At 40.8% G+C, this 21,683-nt stretch overlaps 1 protein-coding gene across 4 annotated transcripts; it reads left to right on the forward strand.

Annotated features, from left to right (window-relative positions):
• Positions 1–1,589: 1,589 nt before the first annotated feature.
• Positions 1,590–21,643, forward strand: rfx3 (regulatory factor X, 3 (influences HLA class II expression)). 4 transcript variants are annotated; one of them, XM_037116643.1, is made up of 18 exons: positions 1,590–1,753; positions 6,452–6,564; positions 6,677–6,765; positions 7,995–8,253; positions 10,201–10,275; positions 10,567–10,748; positions 10,983–11,102; positions 11,180–11,304; positions 11,384–11,499; positions 12,266–12,381; positions 12,560–12,711; positions 12,837–12,934; positions 13,697–13,846; positions 13,975–14,183; positions 14,279–14,432; positions 15,125–15,167; positions 15,706–15,930; positions 20,431–21,643. In XM_037116643.1, the coding sequence occupies exons 2-18, from the start codon at positions 6,457–6,459 to the stop codon at positions 20,565–20,567; spliced, it is 2,358 nt and encodes a 785-aa protein (XP_036972538.1). In that variant the 5' UTR covers positions 1,590–1,753; positions 6,452–6,456; the 3' UTR covers positions 20,568–21,643. The 4 variants fall into 4 exon arrangements, 3 of the variants coding, with proteins under 3 accessions (XP_036972538.1, XP_036972537.1, XP_036972540.1); XM_037116642.1 differs by having other exon boundaries at positions 1,592–1,753; positions 12,557–12,711; XR_005078041.1 differs by having other exon boundaries at positions 1,593–1,753; positions 12,557–12,711; positions 15,706–16,056; positions 20,431–20,471.
• Positions 21,644–21,683: the final 40 nt, after the last annotated feature.

Raw genomic sequence — 21,683 nt, forward strand, 5'->3', positions numbered from 1 at the left:
CATATGCATATTACACCCATGTCCCCACATCCCTAACAAGTGTTACTGCAGTACAGTATTTCCATTTCATGTGACACTATAATTTTACACCACATCACAGAGAGAACATTTTCACCAATTTGTAATCTACCAGGGAGGTATCTGAATAATTAAAGGACTCTAAAATGATCATTAACTGCTTGTCAAGTAAAAGTGGACGTCCAGTTTTGTTTGGTCGCTCTATCAGAAAGGCTGGGAATGAAACAACAATCAGTCATTTTTCTTCGAAAGCCCTGAGGCACTTCTTAACATAACAATTTTATTGGTCAGGTAGAAAGACTTATTCCTCATGAGCGTTTTGACCAAAACCAAATGAGGAGAAGTGGAAATAATGGCAATAAAATGCAACTTGATAGGTGATAAAAACACAACACAAGAATGGCACAGCCTGTACACATTTGTGGTTACAAACACACACAAACACTGTGAAATATAACAAATTAATGAAAGGCAATCTTTCAGTCAGCATTCATTTCAAGTGAGATATATATATATATATATATATATTTTTTTTTTTTTTTTTTTTTTAATTTTGTGTTTTGTGAATATATTTGGTCCTCAAAAGTAATCAGAATGTCTCTCTGCATTCAGGAATTTAAATGCTCCAATGTATGGAAGCCGAGAACCGCCAAAGATGTTTCTCTTTTTTCATACACAGTTTTCTCGTGATAATGACTTATTATCTGGTTATGTTGATATAACAAAGGTTGTTTTCTCGTGATAAGGGATACATTTTTTCGTTATCTCCATATGACAAAGATCGTTTTCTCGTGATAAATTACTTAATAATGTGTTCGTCTTGATTTTAACCTACAAGAGCTGCCACGAGCGGCTTCCGTAGACGGCTGTAGCTGTAGCCTACCGGTAAGTTACACTTCACGTTTGTTTGCTTGACTGGGTTTGTTTAGGGGCTACTGGTTAGCAGATGAGAGCCTGACAAACTCCCATCTATCCGGCTGCTCCCGCTAAGGTAAAGTAAATGTAGGCTAACATTAACTTAGCAATGTAATGTGAAACGTAATTAAACATTTATTAATTCATTTAATATTCCAGAACACATTATCAATTAATTTGTTATCATGACAAAACAACCTTTGTTATAACGAGATAACCAGATAATAAGTCCATGGCCATTCTTGGCTTCCGTACCAAGGGGCCAAAACATGAAGTCATTTTCTACACTCACATACATTTTTTTTTTATCCTGCAAAATGAGCAGTTTTACTTTTTTTTTTTTTTTACATTTTTTGATTACTTTTACTTTTACTATTATCATTTGAATCCAGGACTAGTTTTTTACACTTTCCCCCTGTGTAAAAAAAAAAAAAAAAAAAAAAAGGACTAAGACTGCAACACTTCCAATCCAACATCCTATAACAGGTGAATCTTTTTTTTTTTTTTGATGACTCCAAATAGATCGGGTGCAACGACAATCCTTGTAACATATTCCTTAATGAGCACAGATACATCCCTGTGTATTTGGGTGTGATCATCCCTCTGTTCAGTCTGTATTAAGTGCTCTTTAATCTCCTCCCACCTGACCGCTAAGGTTGCGCGCTCCCGGTGAGTGAGTTTTATAGCAACTGTTGCCCGGTGAGGCAGCGCCATATAGTCACCGTAGTCCTGGCGACTGTAACCCACCAACAACAACCTCTCGCTCCATCATTACCACCTCCTCCACCATCCTCATCTCATCAACCAGTTCACAGCTCAGGTTTGAAATGCATCTTTTTTTTTTCCTCCACCGCTTCGGAACCCGCATTCAAGTCCACGCTCGCTTCGGGGGGCTTATGTAAAGAAGGGGATATTAGCGCTGTGGTTTTTATGTTTTTGTGCGCTGCTGAGTGAAGCCTCGGTGGGTAGCTGCTGGGGTAGTTTGCTAGCGAGGGTGTTTCTTTGTGACGTGGTAGCCTTGCTTGCTAACGTTGCCTGTAGATACCCACAGCTGTGAGAGGTCCTGCTCGCTAGCACAAGCTAGCCGTGTCCTCTCACCGGGGTGCTCGGCGGCTAAAAAAAACTCCGCCGAGCTCGGTCAGTTTTGACAGAAAACGGCTTTTCCCTGTGTGTGTTTAAACTTGCAACGCTGAGTGGTAGCATCGGTCTGGGCTAGTCACTGATGCTAGCTGGTCAGCTGGAGCAGGAGCAGGTGTCTGTTGTTGCTAGGTTGCTAACCTTCTTACAATGCCTGTTGGTACCCCATATTTTGGCTAATGTGACGGTGATATTGCAAGTTTGTGCTTCGGTGGGTTCAGATCTTACTGATAAACCAGAACCACCATCGTCGATCAGCAGTGGGAAGTGCTGAGGGCTAGATTTCCATACACTAACTGCTATTGACAATAGCTAAGCCATTACTTTCCCTTTTGTCTTAGGGAGCAAGATAGCTTCGCTAGCTTTCCATCTGCCCTCTTTGTGGCTTCAGATGGCTGTGATAAGCTATCGTATAACACAGGGCTAAGTTTTGCAAAGCGGAAAAAAACGCCTGCCAGATAAACATAGACATATATTTATGATAATACCCATTTTTATCAGCAATCATTCCGGTTTTCTGCATTGCACGTTCTGTAACTGGGCTGGCAACGTCAAGATTTAGCCATCCCTTCTGCAATACAGACACACTGCAGAATATCATCTCTACATGCCAGTTAAAAGATGATATTGTGTGTTTTTGTTTTAATCACGCAACACAAAAAGATTAGAAGGAGTGAATCCACTTATGCATCTCACTGAAAATGAGTCGTTAGGAAACAGCTTGATATTGATGTTAGGCTCACTCGAAGTGGGCAGTAATAAGCTAAATTACATATTCCATATTCACTTTCCTCACTGCAGAGTAGCGCAACTTGCATTTTGTGGGATTCCTTAATCCTGAAGCAGGCTAAATTTCTAGAGACATGGTTTCTTATTGTTGCATCACAATTATCCTTGGGTCCATTGGGTCTCCTGTGCAGCTGCGACCTCTGATTCCCATTAGGTTACTGAACAGGTGTGTGTGTGTGTGTGTGTGTGTGTGTGTGTGTGTGTGTGTGTGTGTGTGTGTGTGTGTGTGTGTGGAGAGAGAGAGAGAAGTGGCTGGGAGGACAGGTGCACCTCTAGTCTCTTGACCATCAAGGCCAGAATCCCCATGAGTCCACCGCAGAAAATGCATTTAGCAATAAATGAAAATTTGATTGTCCCCCCGCGTTGTCTCTAGTATGTCAGCCATGCATCTGTAAGCGCAAGTGTAGAGAGCGAAAGCCCTGTCACTGATATGCAGGTGACAGATTCAGTATCATACTAATTTTTATGCATAATTTAGGCGAAGCTCAAAATTATATTATTGATCTGTTGGTGTATACACCCCCCAAAATAGTTAATGGGCAAACACCCCTCCCCACACTGAACAGGATGCTAGGAACTGCTAGTTATCAGATCACCTTACCACTTACCTGTAGTCTGGTAGCACAGAAATAGTACCATGCCACCTGCTGCCTGGATCCTGTTACATTTCCAATCACTTAAAGAGGGGCAGATTAATTCAATTATTCAGTCATCCATTTTCATGGCTTAGCAGAATGCAGCAGGTTTGGTTTTGTGTTTGCACCGGCCTGCCAGAAATAATGTATATTGTTGATGAAAGGGGAGACTTTAAGGCCCCCCCCCCCCTTACCTAAAACCACATGTGGCAATTAGGATGAACAGGTGCTCGTGTCTAAAATAAAAGTAAATGTTGAATACTTGGTTTGTTACTTTTGGTTCTTTTATGTTTTTTCTAATTTGTTTTGCCATAACAAAGTATCCCATGTGTTGATGACCTTAAAAGAAACATTAGCTGTCCTCAAAAATACAAGTAGCAGCCACTTTTCTTTATATATGAAAACATACACACACTTCACCTCCTCAATTCCGTCCCCCACCTGTTAAGTTCCTGTGCGTGCACCTGACGATGCTTCTCTTTCGCCTTTTTAGATATTGCGCGTAATATAGTTTTCAGTCTTCTTCACCAGCTCTTATTCCTTTTACCTGATGCATTAGACGCCCCCCTTTTATCATACATGATCATTAGAGATGCAAATCATGGTTCTGTGTATTATCTGGTGGCTGTGTGCGACTGAACCTTGCACTCTTTACTCTTTGTCGCTTGTAATCTTAGCGAGAGGAACTGAGGGGAGAAAACGGAGGGCAAAATGTTGCCCTCCTTGGTGGCTTTTGTTCCTCTGTGTCTTTGTGGGGCTTGCACTTGCTCAGTGGAGCACAGTATTTAAGTGGGCCACAAGGGAGTGCCTGAATGGTGAGGCAGGAGGTGTGTTAGTGTGTGTGTGTGTGTGTGTGTGTGTGTGTGTGTGTGTGTGTGTGTGTGTGTGTGTGTCTGTGTGTTTGTGGAGGGGGTTGGGGTGAGGCAACAAGAGTGTGTTGTGATGCATGGGCTCCTTTCCTCAGTTTAGGTGGGCTCAGTAGGGGCTGTGTACTTGAGCCTTCAGATTGCACTTTGGAATATAAGTCTATATTCTTCTCGTCACAAGTCCTTTTTTTAGATTTGGGATAAAGTAAGCTAAAGGGTACAATTTGACTCCTTAAATTTGTATCGCTATCCTGCAAACATAGGCTGTCAGACTTCAGGGTAAAGTAGTTGCTGGTAAAGCTGCAATGATTAATGGATTAGCTGTGGACTATTGCTGTCAATTGGTTGCAAACTATTTTGACAACCAATTCATTAGTTTAAGTTAAAGTAAAAATTATCTGATTCTTGCTTCTTTAATATATCTAAATATGTTCTGGTTTCTTTGCCCCTCTAGAACATTTAACTGAATATCTTTGGGTTGTGGACAAAACAAGACAATTGAGAGTGTCATCTAACGAGAGAACTAATCGATTAATCGAGAAAATGATCAACAGATTAATCAGTGATGAAGATGATCGTTATTTGGAACCCTAGTTCCCTGTGTATTTTAAGTACCAATAATCAGGTTTGTCTTTTTTTTTTTTTGATGAATTGATCGTCATAGCTTAAAGTATCGCATCAAAAATGCAGAACATAAATATTTTTTACTGCATATTCATGTATTTTTCCATGAGCCAAACTGCAGCCTGTCTAGCAACAGCCTCCTGACATTGTCTGACAGTGATAGTATATACACATATCCCCTCCCCGAGGTGTTGGAAATAGTCATGCTGGAAGCAGAAGGCTTGGCGTTAATGAATCTCTGTATGTTTTAAAGAAACAGCATATTCCTTCTGCTGCTTTACTATGCCGCATTCTCTCTATGCACCAGGAGACTGACTCAGCTTTGTAGTTAAACTTTGAGGTTAGTCACCCAGACAAGAATGAAGTGATAGCCTTCATCCCAAGAGAAAGGCCTGTATGATAGTGAAGATAAAGGGAAGGGGCAGGCTGTCCCTAGAGAGATTCAAAGCTGTTAGGAGAGGCAGCTTAATTAACCAAGAGAGGCTTGTTCATGGAAACTGTGATGGGGAGGAGTTGGCCTTCCCCTGCAAGGAATGGGTGATGGTAGACATGCTATTATTAACTCACAAACACAGGTTCACCATCAGTGTCTCTTCACACTTCTATCCTCATCTTCAAAATAGTTTGCTTGAGCCTTGATTAGTAAATACTGTATGTGCAATAGAGCTCTTTTAGAAGTAGTAAAGACACAATCTAAAAATGATTTAACGAACCAGTTATTCAAAGTCCTGATCCAGGACTTACACCCTCCAGTAATGTCAAACCTGTAAAAGTCAGAGCAACGCGAAGCAGCATCTATTTGGAGTTTGTTAAATATTAACTTGTTTTATGGCTGTGAACATGGAGACAAGACCATGTGTCACTGATGCATGAGGCTCTCAGTACATTGAGTACCACAAGGCAGAAACAGGTGCTCGGTAGAGTTGCTCTTGAACAGCTTTAGCAGCATTGATTTGGGTGAAAGAGAAGGGAGTCTGTGGTGAAACCTCATGTTTTCTATCATGCCTAGACTAATATCTAATTTAGGCAAATTTAATGTCCTTGGTTAACCAAACCAAATGAGGATAATTACGGGATAAGGGCAAGGGTTAGTTTTGACATGTAATATGATAGATTTGTCTTTCTGTAATGAATGCAATATGCTCTAGACAGATTTTGAAGATAGTTGTTGTGCCTATTCACCAGATGTGATAAAATAAGACAGGGTGGTTAAAATGTGGTCCTTTGCCTAGTGGAAGCTAGAAATTTGTTTGTCACCAACAACCAGAAGATTTTTTTTTTTATAAAAGTGTTATAAGCAAGTAATCAGTCTTTTGATAATGCATGAGCACTGCCTCAATGATGCATGAAGATGCAGAGTTGTAAAGTTGCTTGGCCAGTTAGACCTGTAGGGTGAGAGTGTCTTTGCGTTCAGTGTTTGTGATAATCATCTTTCCACAATAAAAGCGTTTTCTCTGTCTTATTTAGGCGCCATGCAGACCCCTGAAGCAGGCGCTGACTCCACCTCCACTGTCCCTCTTCAGACCACTGTGCCTGTCCAGCCTACCGGCTCCACCCAGCAGGTGCCTGTCCAGCAACAGGTACAGCCGGCCTGTCTGTGTGTGATCGTGTCTGTAGTTCTCATTGCGATATGTCACTTAGGTCAATTTGATAATTAATTTGCAACATTTACACTTACACTTGTTTTGCCAGGCCCAGACTGTTCAACAGGTTCAGCATGTTTACCCAGCACAGGTGCAGTATGTGGAGGAAAACAGTGGCGTCTACACCAATGGCAACATGTGAGTCAATCTGTTACCCTGATCTGCTCTTATACCACTCCACAAATATTAGCGCTGCCTCCCTGCAGCCTGTTCTTTCTCCTCTTGAGTCTCTTCACACCATCATTCATGTCAGAAGCACATGATGTGGGTGGGAGTGCCTTAATTTTTGTGTGTGTGTGTGTGTGTGTGTGTGTGTGTGTGTTTGTTTTCTTTTCTGAGCGCTGTGCAGTCGTGTGTTTGATTGTGCTCAGTCACCTGAACATGACCAGAAGTAGGCCTGTCTTTTAAGTGCTGACGCTATGCTAGGGTCCCCTGGGTCTGAGGAATGGGGTTACATACCACTAACAAGCCCAAGCTGTGTTTGTCCCACTGTGATACGCACACACACACACACTCACATCAGTGCATGTACTGACAAAAACAGGCGCACTGTGTGTCGGCTCGGCTGTTGGTGGTAACATTTAATGGAAGGGTCACCGCCGCTGCTTAGAAATGCACAGTCATACATACACCAAACTCGTACCAGGCTTGTGTCAAGTCAAGTCAGTTTTATTAACAGCCAAAATCACAAGCTTAACAACTGTACAGTCTTTAAACCCTTTATTCAAATAAGGAAAGTTCCAAAAAACCCTTTGGGCTGAAAGAATGTTTTGTTTTGTTTTGTTTTTTAAACATAAGAAACCTGTTATTTCTGATACATAATAAATGTGAAATATAAGTGAGAAATGTGGATCCAGAAAGATGACAGAGCTTGAGTTGTTGCCAAGTGGCACCACACAGCCTCCTCTCCATCCCAGCAACCTGGAAGAGGACTGGGCACACAAAGAAAATAATTTTAAAAATCAGAATATATACAAATTATAATGACAAAAGTAGAGATATATGTAGATTGTAAAAACATCGGGGTGTCACGGTGTGACTATCCAGATCAAGATGTGTGAGAGTTATAATTGAAGATCACATATAATACATTTTGGATTGTCATCATTATGTAAGTTATTGACAGTATTTATTCTTACACAAACGATGATAAATATGTGTACTTTGTATTTGTTTTCATATAGGCCTCATAGGTGTCTTGCATAACTAAGAAAGTATACTTGGACTTTTCTTTTTTTTCTTTTTAGGAAAACAAAAAATAACAACTAATTAAGTTATATCAAAATTATTATTATTCAGTTATTTGTATTAGGTTTATTTGACATCAGTTTGAGCACGGATTGACTGCATACCTCTCTTCTGAACAGAAGAACCTACTCTTACTCAGAGCCGCAGCTGTACAGCCAGAACAGTGGAGGGAGCTACTTTGACACGCAGGGCAGCTCGTCACAAGTGTCCACTGTGGTGACATCTCATGGCATGAACAACAACGGAGGAGGGGGCAGCGGGGGAATGAGCATGAATCTGGCGGGGGGTCAGGTAATCAGCACCAGTCCTGGAGCGTACATCATGGACAACGCTGGACCCCACCCTGCCACACAGACTGCGCGAGCTTCCCCAGCTACTGTAAGTGCACAGCACCCACTCATCGGGGCACCTCACCTGCCTTTGCCCGCCTGCTTGTGTGTGTTCGGTGACCATTTCACCAGTGATTGTACTGACGTTGTAGCAGTGTTGTTGTCACACTACTGGAATTTCCAATTGCGATACAGTACCTTGAACAAAATTCATATTTGATTCCATGTTCATAATATTTATTAAAACATTTATATAACATGGCTTTTGTACTGTGTGTTAAGAACAACAGCATTTAAGTTGGTGTATCTCTGGAGGAGGTCGGTTCTATGTGGGCACCGCAGCAGTGCATGTGTCAACTCACTGTTGAGCTGACAGCGGGAAAACAAAAACACAAATTTACTGGTGTATTAATCCTGCAGAAAAGGAGTGTGTTTAAAGTTTTCAGAATCGATAGGTATATTAACTTCCTCCTTTTCTGTGTTTAGACACAGCTGTTTAAATACAGCTATTAGTTTGTCTAGCACCCCTAAGCATATACTGTATGCTCTGTTTCTATCATACTTTGTTGATCTGAAATGTCAGGCTCTGTTATATGTGTCATGGTTTCAAACTTTCTGTTTGTGCACAGACAACACACACTGTTTCACATTATGAAGAAACATGATTGTGTATGGCCTGTTTTATCTCTGGTGATGTGCTGCGTGGGCTGGGCCCGAGTCTCTCTAGTGATCTAACTACTGCCAGCAATGTTCACATTGTAACCCTTAATTTTTAGTGTTCAACCAAAGCAGTGCTTTGTCTCCATCCCTGATTTTAACTGTCTGTTATTCCCATGCTGTGGTGGAGGGGCTAAAATCTGAGAGACGGGTGTAGTAGAGGGGTTTTGGGAATGTGCCTTTGGCAGCGTAATGTGATTTTTAATTTTTTTTTTTTACAGATCATAGGACAGATATGATTCACAATTAGTAGGAATGATAATTTTTGCATCTCATTTTAATTTTCACAATGATCAAATCCTGATAATGTGGTGTTTGTTGGTGTGTAGCAAATGAAGATGTTCTCTTACATCTGGAGAACAACAGTTTTTAGGCCAGGACTTCTCTGAATCTGCCTCATACAATCCATTATAATGACCATTTCTGGCAGGAATGTAGCAATGTCGCTTGGGGAAGGACTTTTGTTATGTATGGATGTGAGTCATGGCGGATAGTTAAAACCTTCAAATAATGTCTATGCAAAGGAGAAATTATTTTTTTGTCTTCAAAATGTGTGCAAGGGCATTTTATCTTATGCAGAATGCCACCTCGTCCTTGTTTAACCTAGGTGCTGTCCTCGACAAAGGGCCCAGAAAATGTGCAATATTCTGAGGGAATCCCGGTGGTTACACACTCGATAATCACACGTTTCTAAGTTTCTAAGTTTAAAATCATAAGAACTGGTTTTGATTAACAACTCTGATTAAATTAAACTGAAACACACTGCTAATTTGGCAAAAATATACAAAAAAGTTTGGTATTCACTAGTAACAAAAAATAGCTAATTAAAGTTATCCCCATGAGTATACACCAGCTTTTTCTGCACAACTTTTGAGGTTGCTGTGCAGGTGTTACTAAATCATCTTGGCACACTGCCCTGGTCTTTTGTTTCTCTAATGGAGTCTGGTTTTTCCTCTGCACATGATAGTTGTTCTAAGTGGATGTGTGCTGGCGGAATCTTGGAGACTTGTCTGTCTGCCAGCTATCCATGATTGATGTGCTGAGTTGATCCCATTGAGCCTATGTCCCCGTTCCTCAACTCGAAAAAGATTTTCCCAAAATAACAGACCGTCCTGCTCTTGCTTGGGTGTAGTGGTGCTTGCTTTGGGATCCTTCCTAGATTTTTTTTTTTTTTTTTTTTGCTAGTGGCCACTAATGTGTCAACTCTTCATTTTTCGTTCTTTTTGTTTTTATTTCCCCCCTCTTACATTTTGTCGTCCTGTGCTTCATGGTTTATCAGATTGAAATGGCGATTGAGACGCTCCAAAAATCTGAGGGTTTATCCAGTCAGAGAAGCTCGCTGCTCAACAGCCATGTAAGTTGCTTTTCTACAAATGCTTTCCCTCACTTTACCTTGACTTTTGCTTGACTCGCTCTCTTGCTGTTCCGCCTCAACTCCTTATAAATTTGAGTTTGATTTGGAGCTCGCTGTTTTCTGTTGCCAGTTTTGATTGTTACTGTTTCTTTAAATTCACTGCCTGCTATAGAAATGCCTTGCGGAGTCGTGACGCTGCAGCATTAAGAATACAGTCTGAAGTCTTTGCAAACACTTGGCGTGGACCACTGTGCGACTCTCTCGTGTAAAACAACATGTATTCCCTTGTAGCTCCAGTGGCTGTTGGACAATTATGAGACAGCAGAGGGCGTAAGTCTGCCACGATCCACCCTCTATAATCATTACCTGCGCCACTGCCAGGAGCAGAAACTGGACCCTGTAAATGCAGCCTCTTTTGGAAAACTCATCCGCTCCATCTTCATGGGACTCCGTACAAGGCGCCTTGGGACAAGGTTACCTTTTTTTGTTTTATTTTTCTCACGTAAAATTCTTCCATTTGGTGATTTAAGATTGAAATCAAATGGCAGTGTGCTCGCCTGTCTGTTCTTACCCCTATCCACAATCACCATAAGCCTCATTGGTTCTTCTCTTCAGTCACTTTCTTCGCATCCATCTGAACTTATCTATGGAACCAACATTGAGACTCTTGAGTCGATGTGTGTTAACTTTTACTTTTTGTCTGGCAGAGGGAACTCCAAATATCATTACTATGGTATCCGTGTGAAACCAGACTCCCCGCTCAATAGACTCCAAGAAGACATGCAGTACATGGCCCTCAGACAGCAGCCTGTTCAGCAGAAACAGAGGTAACACCATGCGACTACGCAGACATGCAGTGTGGAAAAAGTTTTTCTGGATACTGAGGTGAAACATTTAATTCCAGGTTCAAACCGGTGCAAAAGTTTGACTCCTGCTCTGGGGAGAATTACTCAGGTGGCGGCCAGCCTATTCCTGGTGCAGCAGAGCAGACGGTCATCGCACAGAGCCAACACCACCAGCAGTTCCTAGGTCAGCTTCTTTTCTTTTTATTTGAAGAGCCATGTAACCTGTAACATGTGCTGAACAATGCTGATTGTCACCCCAACAGATGCATCACGGGCACTCCCTGACTTTGTGGAGCTGGACTTGGGACAGAGCAATACGGAGAACATCAGCCCAGAGGATGTGAAAGCTCTCCAGTCCCTTTACAGAGAGCACTGTGAGGTTAGATGAAGTGCATTCTGTTCACAGCTCAATATGGCACATACATGTAATTCACAGGAGGAACAGGGGGTCTGGTCACTAAGTAATCCCTTCGATATTGTAGAATTAATTGATGGGACATCATCAATATGAACATGCGGGCATTGTGACCGTACACTCATCTATTGATCTGCCTAGGCTAGCTGCATTTCAGTCGCTGCCCGCTAAATCTATACCACTTATTTTCTATTAAGATTCTCTTTCTCTCCTAGGATCAAGTTCATTTTTTTTCCCCTCCTTACATGTAAGGAATGTCTATCATGACAGCAGTTTACCAGTTTAATCTTATTTAAGCTGTCTTTAATTAGAAAAGGCTAGTGAAACTGACTTAGGCTTCACAACAGAGTGTGGAAACTTTGAGAAACTTTGGAAAAGGTCATGTGTGCTTATAGCAGCAGAGATTTTTAAATGCCATCGGCTGGCATTTTGGAACAGAACTTTCTTCCTCATCTTGTGAAGTCTTCAATCACAGCTTTCGTAATGCGTGGAAACTAAAGATCGGGTCATCCTCAAGTGACGGCCAAGGCCTTATGGTCTGACAGACAGCTGTTCACCTTCTGCTCATTATTAAAGTCGGCTCACCTAAAGTACATAAAAACAAAAGCGTTTCCCCACATTCACCTAGTGGCGTTTAGCCATGTAGATAATTTTGGGTTTTTTCAAAGGCACTATATCTTCTTCTCTAAGTGTATTCACCAATTTTGTTTCTTTTCTGCTTTTGTTCCAGGCTATCCTGGATGTGGTTGTCAACCTCCAGTTCAGTCTAATTGAGAAGTTGTGGCAGACATTCTGGCGTTATTCTCCCCCTGACTCTGTAGAGGGTGCCACTGTAACAGAAAACAGGTGAGGTCAAGCTGTTGATAATATACAATGTTTGATGTTTATCTCTAATGAAGTTTGTCAGCCTGTTGCTGAAGGGAATCATCAGCCTCCAGAACATATTTGAATGTAATTCATTTTAAGCTCATCTCCAAAAATTCCAAGGCATCTTTCTAAGTCTGGTTTGTTCCCTCCTCAGCAGCGTAAGTGAGATTGAAGCACGACTCCCCCGTTCACAGCTACTGGTGCTGTGCAGAAACGAGGCTGTACTCAAATGGATGAGCACCTGTGACCATCTAATGTACCAGGCCCTTGTGGAGATCCTCATCCCTGATGTCCTGAGACCCATTCCCAGTGAGCCACAGTCACACCACCTTTCACGCTGACATGTTGCTCTGTTAACTCTCATGTCATTTGTAACATTATGATTGTCAACTCGCTGATGTTGTTTTAATCTTTTCTAAAATGTTATTTTTCAGGTGCCTTGACTCAAGCCATTCGCAACTTTGCCAAAAGCCTGGAAGGCTGGCTCAATAATGCCATGAATGCCATTCCACAGAGAATGATCCAGACTAAGGTACACTCACAGAATTCATGCAGGGTAAAATGCTGCACAGTCACCTGTTATGGTTCTTAAAATATCATTTAAAGGGCCACTGTGTCAGATTTAAAGAGATCTGTTAGCAGAAATGTAATATAATATTCATAATTATGTTTCCATTTATTTGTACAATTAACTGAAACTAAGAATCTTTACTTTAGATTGGGCCATTTATATTTACAAGGGAAGCAGATCCCCTTCCATGGAGTCTGTCATATTGCACAGCAATGTTTCTACAATAGGCCAGAGTGACACTGACTAGTGCCATCCACATATTTTGCATTTTTAGCAGCCAACACATGGGCTGGTGGGGTGAGGGGTATTCAGTTGGTTGCAATCAGCCAACCTAGCCAGGAGTTGCTAGGCACTGTTTGGAAAAGAGCAGGGTCAAGCCTTCAGTGCTGTTCTTCACTCTTCTTCCGATTAAATACTCTCCAGTTCTGATATAGCTGATGCTAGCAGCATCTATGCTAACTTCTGGAGGATCACTATTGTTTTCAAACAAACACCACTGTGTGTTTAGCCACTAGCACATAGCTTGAAGCTCGGCAAGATAGATTTATGTGATCACATAATTATGTGATCTTCTCAGCAAGACAAGCAAACCTTAGAGGCCACTACATCCTACACACTGGACATTTAATATCTGAGAGTAGTAGTTCCTCTACGATTAGTTTTAAAAGGCATGTATACTTGCAGTCGGTAACACCTGGACGTTTGTGTGCACTCCTCTCACAGATTGCCGCTGTTAGTGCCTTTGCGCAAACACTGCGTAGATACACATCTCTGAACCACCTGGCTCAAGCGGCACGTGCTGTGTTGCAAAACACGTCACAAATCAACCAGATGCTGAGTGATCTCAACCGTGTTGACTTTGCCAACGTACAGGTTAGAACAGCTCTCTGTGTCTGGATATGCAGTTGTGGTGCTTTTTGTTGTTCCTTCAGAAAAAATACTTTTTTAAATTCACTGTACTGCGTGTGCATATAAAGGTCTTTGTCCATGTTGCTGTACAGGAGCAGGCGTCATGGGTGTGTCAGTGTGAGGAGGGAGTGGTTCAGCACTTGGAGCAGGACTTCAAGGCCACACTACAGCAGCAGAGCTCTCTGGAGCAGTGGGCAGCTTGGCTGGAGAATGTGGTCACTCAGGTGCTCAAGCCCTATGAGCACCGGCCCAGCTTCCCCAGAGCAGCTCGCCAGTTTCTGCTTAAGTGGTCTTTCTACAGGTCTGCAAAGGAAAAAAAACACAGAGACACACCTGTGAGTATTCAGCATTGTTTTGAAAAGAGAAAACACTTACAATGTCTTTATGTCTCCCCAGTTCTATGGTGATCAGGGACCTGACCCTGCGTAGTGCTGCCAGCTTCGGTTCCTTCCACCTGATTCGCCTGCTGTATGATGAGTACATGTTTTACCTAGTGGAGCATCGTGTGGCCCAAGCTACTGGAGAGACACCGATTGGTGTCATGGGAGAGGTACAACACTGGCATCCTATCTTCACAGTGTTTTATAATGCCATCGTAATTCACTGCAATGTATGACTGACACACTCTGTGAAAATTTTAGATTGGTTCATAAAATTACTCCTAATAGGTTGTTTTGCATCAGTACAATGTAGTATCTCTTGTTAACTAAAATATCAGTTCACCCAGAAGTGAAAATTTGGTCATTATCGACTCACCTTCATGTTAAAGGAAAATCGGGTAACATTTTGTAGTCCACCAAACATTTCTGGAGCTTCACAGCAAAACTGGAACTTCAACATTCTCCTAAACAACTGAAGTAAATGGGGACATAAACTTTAAAAACGAAAAAACAAACAAACTGGAGACTACGTGTCGAGGGTGGAAATAATGTCTCTTTAAAGTCAATGTTAAATATCGGGGCTTCTGGAGACTTGGATTACGCCGGACGAGCTGTATGGAGCCATTCTTTGGTTGTGTTTGTTGTTTCCCCATCAGTTATTTATGGGAATTATTTAGGAGAATGCTGCAGTGCTGTTTTACCATGAAGCTCAAGAAAAGTTTTGTGGACTACATCATTTCTTCTAACACTCTATGCTGGCACAAGGCTGAGTAGAGAATGACTGAATTTTTGTCCCAAAAAAAAAAACTATTTGAACTCGTAATGGCCCATCTAATTATGATGTTTGTCCTCCTGCTTTCAGTTCGACAGCCTCAACACCCTCTCCCTCTCTAACATTGACAAAGGTATGTGGCAAAGAAAAGGGCAGTCGCCTAAAAACCTCAACCAGTAGAAGAGATATCCTGGTGCTAATGTCTGTATGGGTTTTTGAGCAAAAATGATATTTTCCAACTCAAAAGACTATTTTTGTAACCAGTTAAATTCATTTATTTCGGTCATTTAGGTCAGTAGCAGTCAGTTGAATATGTGGTAAACGAACTGAGACTTTCTGTTCACCCACACAGACGTTTTTGGCCTTAAGACAATACAATGTGATTGCACACACTGGCATACTGTGGCTTTTTTTAATATTAATATATTGATGTATTTGTGTTGCTTTTATTACTTGTTCTCTTGTTTTTGTTAAAATCCTTAATCATGGAAAAAAAGACAAAATTACATCACTGTCCTCTGTAGCAGCAGTGCAGTCAACATGAGGTTCATAAACAAATGTTTTCAGTGAAACAAGTTTTTTACTTCTCCCAGCTGTGTGAATCTTTCTTTATGTGATTTGAGTTATTAATAGTTTTTTTTTTTATTTATGTGTTGCATTCTCCCTTCCAGATGAAACCAGCGGGATGGACAGTGACTTAGAAGATGACACGGAGGAGTCCGGGGAACCTCTTGCCAAGCGAGAGAAGTCTGAGCATGAGGTGATCCAGGTGATCCAGGTTGGGGCGCTAGAGGACGGGTCCCACCCTGTGGTGGGGGTGGTCCAGCCAGGCGTCCTCCACTCGCTCCCCCAGCCCCCACAAGACCACACTGAGCACATCCTAACTCCCTCCGCCGGTACTCCCACCATCCGCCACTGCAGCGCCACAGGCAACACCTACGCCTCCGTTTGAGGGTCTGAGGGCGCGGCTAACCTTGTCTGGCCTATTTTTGCTATCTCACTCTCCACATATCTTTCTCTCTGTGAGTCTAGATGTTTCCGTCTTTTTCATGCATTGTCTCTGTCTGCACTCGTGTGGACAACAGTCTCCTTCTCCGGGTCTGTGTGGGGGAGTGCTGAAATGATGATACTCTGGCCGAGATGTGCTGTCCGTGTCTGACTGCTTAGATTCTGGATGTGTCGTCGTCCCATAAGTCTGTGCTCTATCACGATGCAACAGCTGGAGGAGGACTAATTTGACCCGTTAAAAGTTTCCTGCCTAGGCATGACTTACCGCCTCTGTCTATATTGACGGCTTTGATCTCGGAGGAAAATTGAGGTCCTTTTTAAAACTACTGATGTCTCAGTGCTCAAATCCATGTCACTAGTCCCAGTGGAGCAAAGTCATCGACTCAAGACCTTTGCCTATTGTAAATAGTTTTGCTGTACTTTCAATTGGTATTACCCAAAACTCATGGTGCTATCACTGTGTTTGGTTTTGTTTTAATCTCCACTTCTCCCGACTAATTTTAGTACAGTTTATATCAACATGCATTCCAACTGCCGATACAAGTTTGGCTGAACAAAAATATTTTGAGTATTGTATGTAGCTAAAAAAACAAAGGGATGATTTTCTATGTATGACTTACATATCCTATCTGAATAAGGATCATGGGGCGTTTTCGTCTGTTCTGTTTAAAATTATATGGTAGCCACCCACTGATACCGCTTACAGAGTTTAGCCACAGAGAAAGGAACCCCTGAAGAAATATCTGTGCTGCTACTTGTGTGTGTATATAGAAAACGAGATTGAAAAGACCGGCTGTACAAAACCACTTCCTCAATGCTAGCTTTTCTATGCACCCCGTGCATAACGCTTGCCTTTGTTCATTTTAGATGCTCTGTAGTGTCGTGACGAGCTGTAATCTTGAACGCAACTTTTACCAGACATGTTCCCCTGTTTTTTTGCAGTTTCTGTCTTAAGGAAATTTCTTCAGTTCACAAAGGACCAAAACCAAACTAACAAGAGGAAGCTGAGAGTGAGCCATTCGGGCCCACCCGAGAGCTGTTTCCTGTCCCACAGTGCCATGTTGCAGAGCAAAAGGAATGTCAGGGATTTAATGTACCTCGGCTTTATCATAGTGCCTTATCCTTTAAATGCAGCTGTCCTTGTAGTCCTGCCTGTGTGCTGTAGAGAGCCCCACAGCCCCTCTGCATTGTCCCAGCCACAGATTTTTGGCTTTTTTCTGGTGACTCGTGGCTGGATTTGGGCTGGCTCATCAGTGTTGAGACCAAGGGATGCAGGCACTGACACACACCTGTTGTTTTTCTCTCTGGATCAGCTCTACTAAGCTCACTACTTATCTGAATTGTGGTCTTTAGCCTTGCTCCTAGCCCTCACTCTGCCCTCTAGAGGCCTATTCTTGCATTAGCCTTTGTTGTTGGGTGAAGTGTGTATGTGTGAACACAGGTCTGCGCTGTGTTTTTATGTGCATGTGTATGTGTGTGTGTGTGTGTGTATAGACCTGTTTGTGTGTGTGTGTGTGTGTGTGTGTGTGTTGGAACACATCCATCAGTCACCCTACCTCAAACCAGTGGTGCCAGCCCTTTTGACGCGTGCAGCACAGTCACCAAACCTTATTGCACACACACCACTGTACTGCACAAATCTCAACGCGACAGAGAAAAGCTGCATTGCTTTCTCTCACCTCTGATACATTTTCACTTCAGTTTTTAGCCCATTTAAAAAAAAAAATGCTTTCATCCTTTGTTCCCTGTTTGAAGATCATCTTTGTACAGTGGACCAAAAGTAGATATTTTGTGATATTCAAAGAGATATATAGATATATATATGTATAGTATATATAATGATGATACACTACATATATTTGTTGCTTTTTATGTGGTTGATCTGATTGTTTATATGTGATTGTTTCTTTTTGGGTAGCGTCTCTGTAATTAGTTCATAGACTGTGAAATGGGAAAGGCATGGGGACTAACTTCTGATTCATTAGACTACATCTATACTTGAAATGTTATAGCCTTCTATGTCATGGAGAATATTGAGATTAATCCTCTTCATAGGAACGTTTTCTTACTAAGATGATTTTGTTGGTTTTTTTTGTTGTTGTTGTTTTTTTTCTTTCAAGCTTATTGAAATGGTCTGCACCATATCCCTGCAGAAATGTTTATTTATTGATATTTATTGTGTGTTTGATTTGGTTAGATGCTTACCCATTACACCGTAATTACAGTGGGTACCACTGATGAATCATGAATCATACCACTATAAAGCGCAGATCTACTGTACAGGAGGACCAGAAGGTTTTTTTGTTGTATTGTTTTTCTTTCTATGTATGAAGTTTGATTAAGGATTTTAAAAAGGGATGGCACTGTATTTGCTGTATTCACAGTCCTTTATGTTCTGTGGAATCATATCGCTGCCATGCAAAAAAAACAAAGAAAAACAGATCAGTGTCAGGTCATAAAGTGAGAAGTTTGGTGTCATAACAAGACGTTTTTTTATAAAGAGAAACTTTTCTTGTTATAACATACTGTAGCTGGTAAAACATGTTTCACATTATCCGTGATTATGAATATTATTATAACAAAAAGGTTTCTCTGTAATGTGACAAATTTAGTTTTAAAAAATTGTAAATAAAGTACAAGATGTCAACATTTGGTCAAATAACATGAAACATAATAACATTTAATTCAGATTATTTGAAAGATGCCTTTACAATTGGTCAGATACATTTTTAAAGAACAATGCAGTAACAGTTTGTCAAACAAATAAAGAAAACGTCCTAACATTTAGTTAGAATAAAGAAAAAGGTGTCATAACATTTGATCAAATAAAGGTTTGGCCATACATTTAAAATATGTCATAACAATTGGTAAAATATTTTTTTTAAATGTTATCATTGGTCAAATAAATGGAAAATATATCATACAATTAGTGAAACAAAAATATTTCATAAGAATCAATGATGATGTAACATATCATTTTGACATAGTTTCTTATTATTAAGTGATATGTTTATTGCCTAAAAACATCAAAATGTATTATGACTTGAAAACATCATCATTGTTTTAACAATAACCGTTATAATATTAAACTGATCAATTTTTCTTTTTCTTGCATGGCAGAAAGAGGCTTCTATAACTAGTAAAAGATTTTCCATTAGATACTGGAAGTAGACAGAATCATTGCCATTTGTTTTGGGCGTGCTTGTGTCGAAAAGACTTAAAACTTAAGAATACTGCTCGTCAGTTTAGTGTCGGTGGACTCACAGAAATTTTGTTCAATTATTCCCAAGGGGGGAATCTGCAGAGTTGAATTCTGGCAAGCCCAAAAAACACGTTCCTCATTGATCAAACAGACAGTACGTATCTCATGCTGTAGCCTTACCCTCATCCTGCTGGCTTGAAGTGTGCGTGTGTGTGGCTCACCAAGATCTTGGAACGGAGCGCACCCAAACCTGACTCTCTCCTATTATGTTGTTCGAGGACACTTTTGAAAAGTCTGCGAGAAAAGGTCAGTGAACTTGAAGTAGCTGGAAGTTGAAGGCCTTCAGGCCATTTTAGTTTACATCAGGTTGTAACCTTGCACTCGCATGATAGATTGCTCCCTGACTCTTGGTATTGAACAGCTGAATGCAAAGAAGGGAGCGGAGAGGGGAAAGTGATGGAAAAAGTCCATTAGCAAATGAATGGATACAAAAAAAAAAAACTCGGATCATCTCTTCGACTTTTCTTCACAGCTGCCCACAAATGTGTGCTCTCATAACAACCACCTGACTGACCCCAACACTCTCTGGAACAAACTTGTAAAAAAGTGACGAGGTTCTGTTAGATTTAAACATTTAAATCATGGTGTAAAGCTGGGTATGAATGAAGGATTTGCAGAACATCTTTTTGTTCTTTTTTTCTCTCACTGATTGATTGTGTGTGTGCGCGTGTGTCTGTCTGTGTAAACATGAATCTCAGCTCCCTTGTCATATAAATTGACTTTAACATTGTAGATGTAAAGTTGTATTATTTTTGTGCCTGAAGTGCAAAATGGCTTATAAAAACGTGTTGTTTTTTTTTCCTTTTAAATCTTAATTGTGTGCTTTAGGATTGTAAGTGCTTTCTGGTCTTGCACGCCTACCATGTGCTGCTAGGAACTGTTATTTTGTTGATTTCCCTGTATCCCCCCCTTTTTTTTTTTTTTTTCTTTTTTTTTTTTGAGGGGGGGGGTGGGTTACGTTAATCTTAGGTGCCAGACAGTGATCTAGCTTTTTCTGCATCTCAAAAGCCTGCCTGGGCAACACTGGACTGATGCTAATGCTGCCAACACAATTGTACTTTTTATTTTGGTGTCTTTTAAAAACTGAGATTGTTTTTTGTTTTTTGTTTTTTTTTTTTTGTAACAGCTGTTTGCAAAAATGAGCCCGGTTCCAACCAGAAAATGAGAGAAAAAAAAAAAAAAAAGAAGACAAAAAGACAAAAGCTACTCCTTACCTTGTCATGGGAGCTGAAGCTAAGAGATGCCTCTTCACCTGGACTTTAACGGCAGCTTCACTGAACCCATAGCAGACTCCAGTGCCTTTAATTTCGCCCTGGCCAGAGCAGACGGCCTGGGTGACTATTGGGTCTCTGGTGGGCTCCAGATCGAGGCTATCAGAGCAGACATTTCATTGCACAGGTGCTGCCACTGAGAAGACACCAGGGTTGAGGAAGCATAAAGACCTGTCCTCAAGACTCGACTATTTATTATTTACTGGATGTGACACCACACACGCAGACACACACACACATACACACACACTTAGTAGTTTACACATGGTAGATTACCTGCAGACGGCTTTTTATTGTACAGAACTGGTAAATGAACAAGGAGAGTTACTGTAATTAAAAATGCTCTCTTCTGACTTGTTTTCTTCATGATCGTGATTTATTTCGTTTCTTTTTTTTCTTTTTTGTCAAATGATATTTTCTGAATGCTGTGACCCGTTTGAGATTCGTATTTGGATGTTTTCAAGTGCCATTTGACAGTCTGGTGAGTCGTGGCCATCTGTAGCACGCTCTAATGCAAGCACAAGCATTTGGCAGTGGCATTTGGGGAAGGTTTTTATTTTGATTCACCCTAGACGAAAATATGTACATATATCAAAAACTGAAAAAAAGGTATATTTATTTGTGTCCTAATTATTTGATTTGTTCTTTTTTTGGTGAACATTTTAACAGATATGTTAGCTAAAGTGCTTTTGTGATTTCTTTTTTTTTTCTCTTTTTTTGGATGATGTATAGTATCTGATATAATATATATATACACACAATTTTCATGTGACTTTCTTTTTGTGTGCCATTAAGTTTTCTCTTCTCAAATTGGCGAGCGCACCAATGCGTGTAGGGTGATTTGTATTGTGTATTTTACATAAAAAAACAAGGACAATTGGGGGACTTTTATATTTATAAAGACATTATCATTTAGTGTGTCGTATTGATGAATATAGAAATTATTAAAGACACATGTAGTTTGGTTTTCTGAATATTTCAGATCTCAGCTCAGGCTAGCTTCTTAGTGTTGTTTTCTTAAAATTTGTGACTCGTCTTTGCAGTAAATAAACGTTTTCTTGTTGAAAACTGGTGTCCTCTCTCGTAATCTGAACTTTCACACACAATT

The sequence above is a fragment of the Acanthopagrus latus genome, chromosome 12 (genome assembly GCF_904848185.1).
Source record: "Acanthopagrus latus isolate v.2019 chromosome 12, fAcaLat1.1, whole genome shotgun sequence".
In the NCBI taxonomy this organism is placed as follows: domain Eukaryota; kingdom Metazoa; phylum Chordata; class Actinopteri; order Spariformes; family Sparidae; genus Acanthopagrus; species Acanthopagrus latus.

What these genes read in the sequence shown, in the direction of transcription:
- rfx3 (XM_037116642.1), top strand. Translation starts at nt 6,457, where the DNA reads ATGCAGACCCCTGAAGCAGGCGCTGACTCCACCTCCACTGTCCCTCTT. An exon ending in AGGTGCCTGTCCAGCAACAG is followed by an intron (nt 6,565 to 6,676) that starts GTACAGCCGGCC and finishes TTGTTTTGCCAG; the next exon opens with GCCCAGACTGTTCAACAGGT. An exon ending in AGAGAATGATCCAGACTAAG is followed by an intron (nt 12,935 to 13,696) that starts GTACACTCACAG and finishes CTCCTCTCACAG; the next exon opens with ATTGCCGCTGTTAGTGCCTT.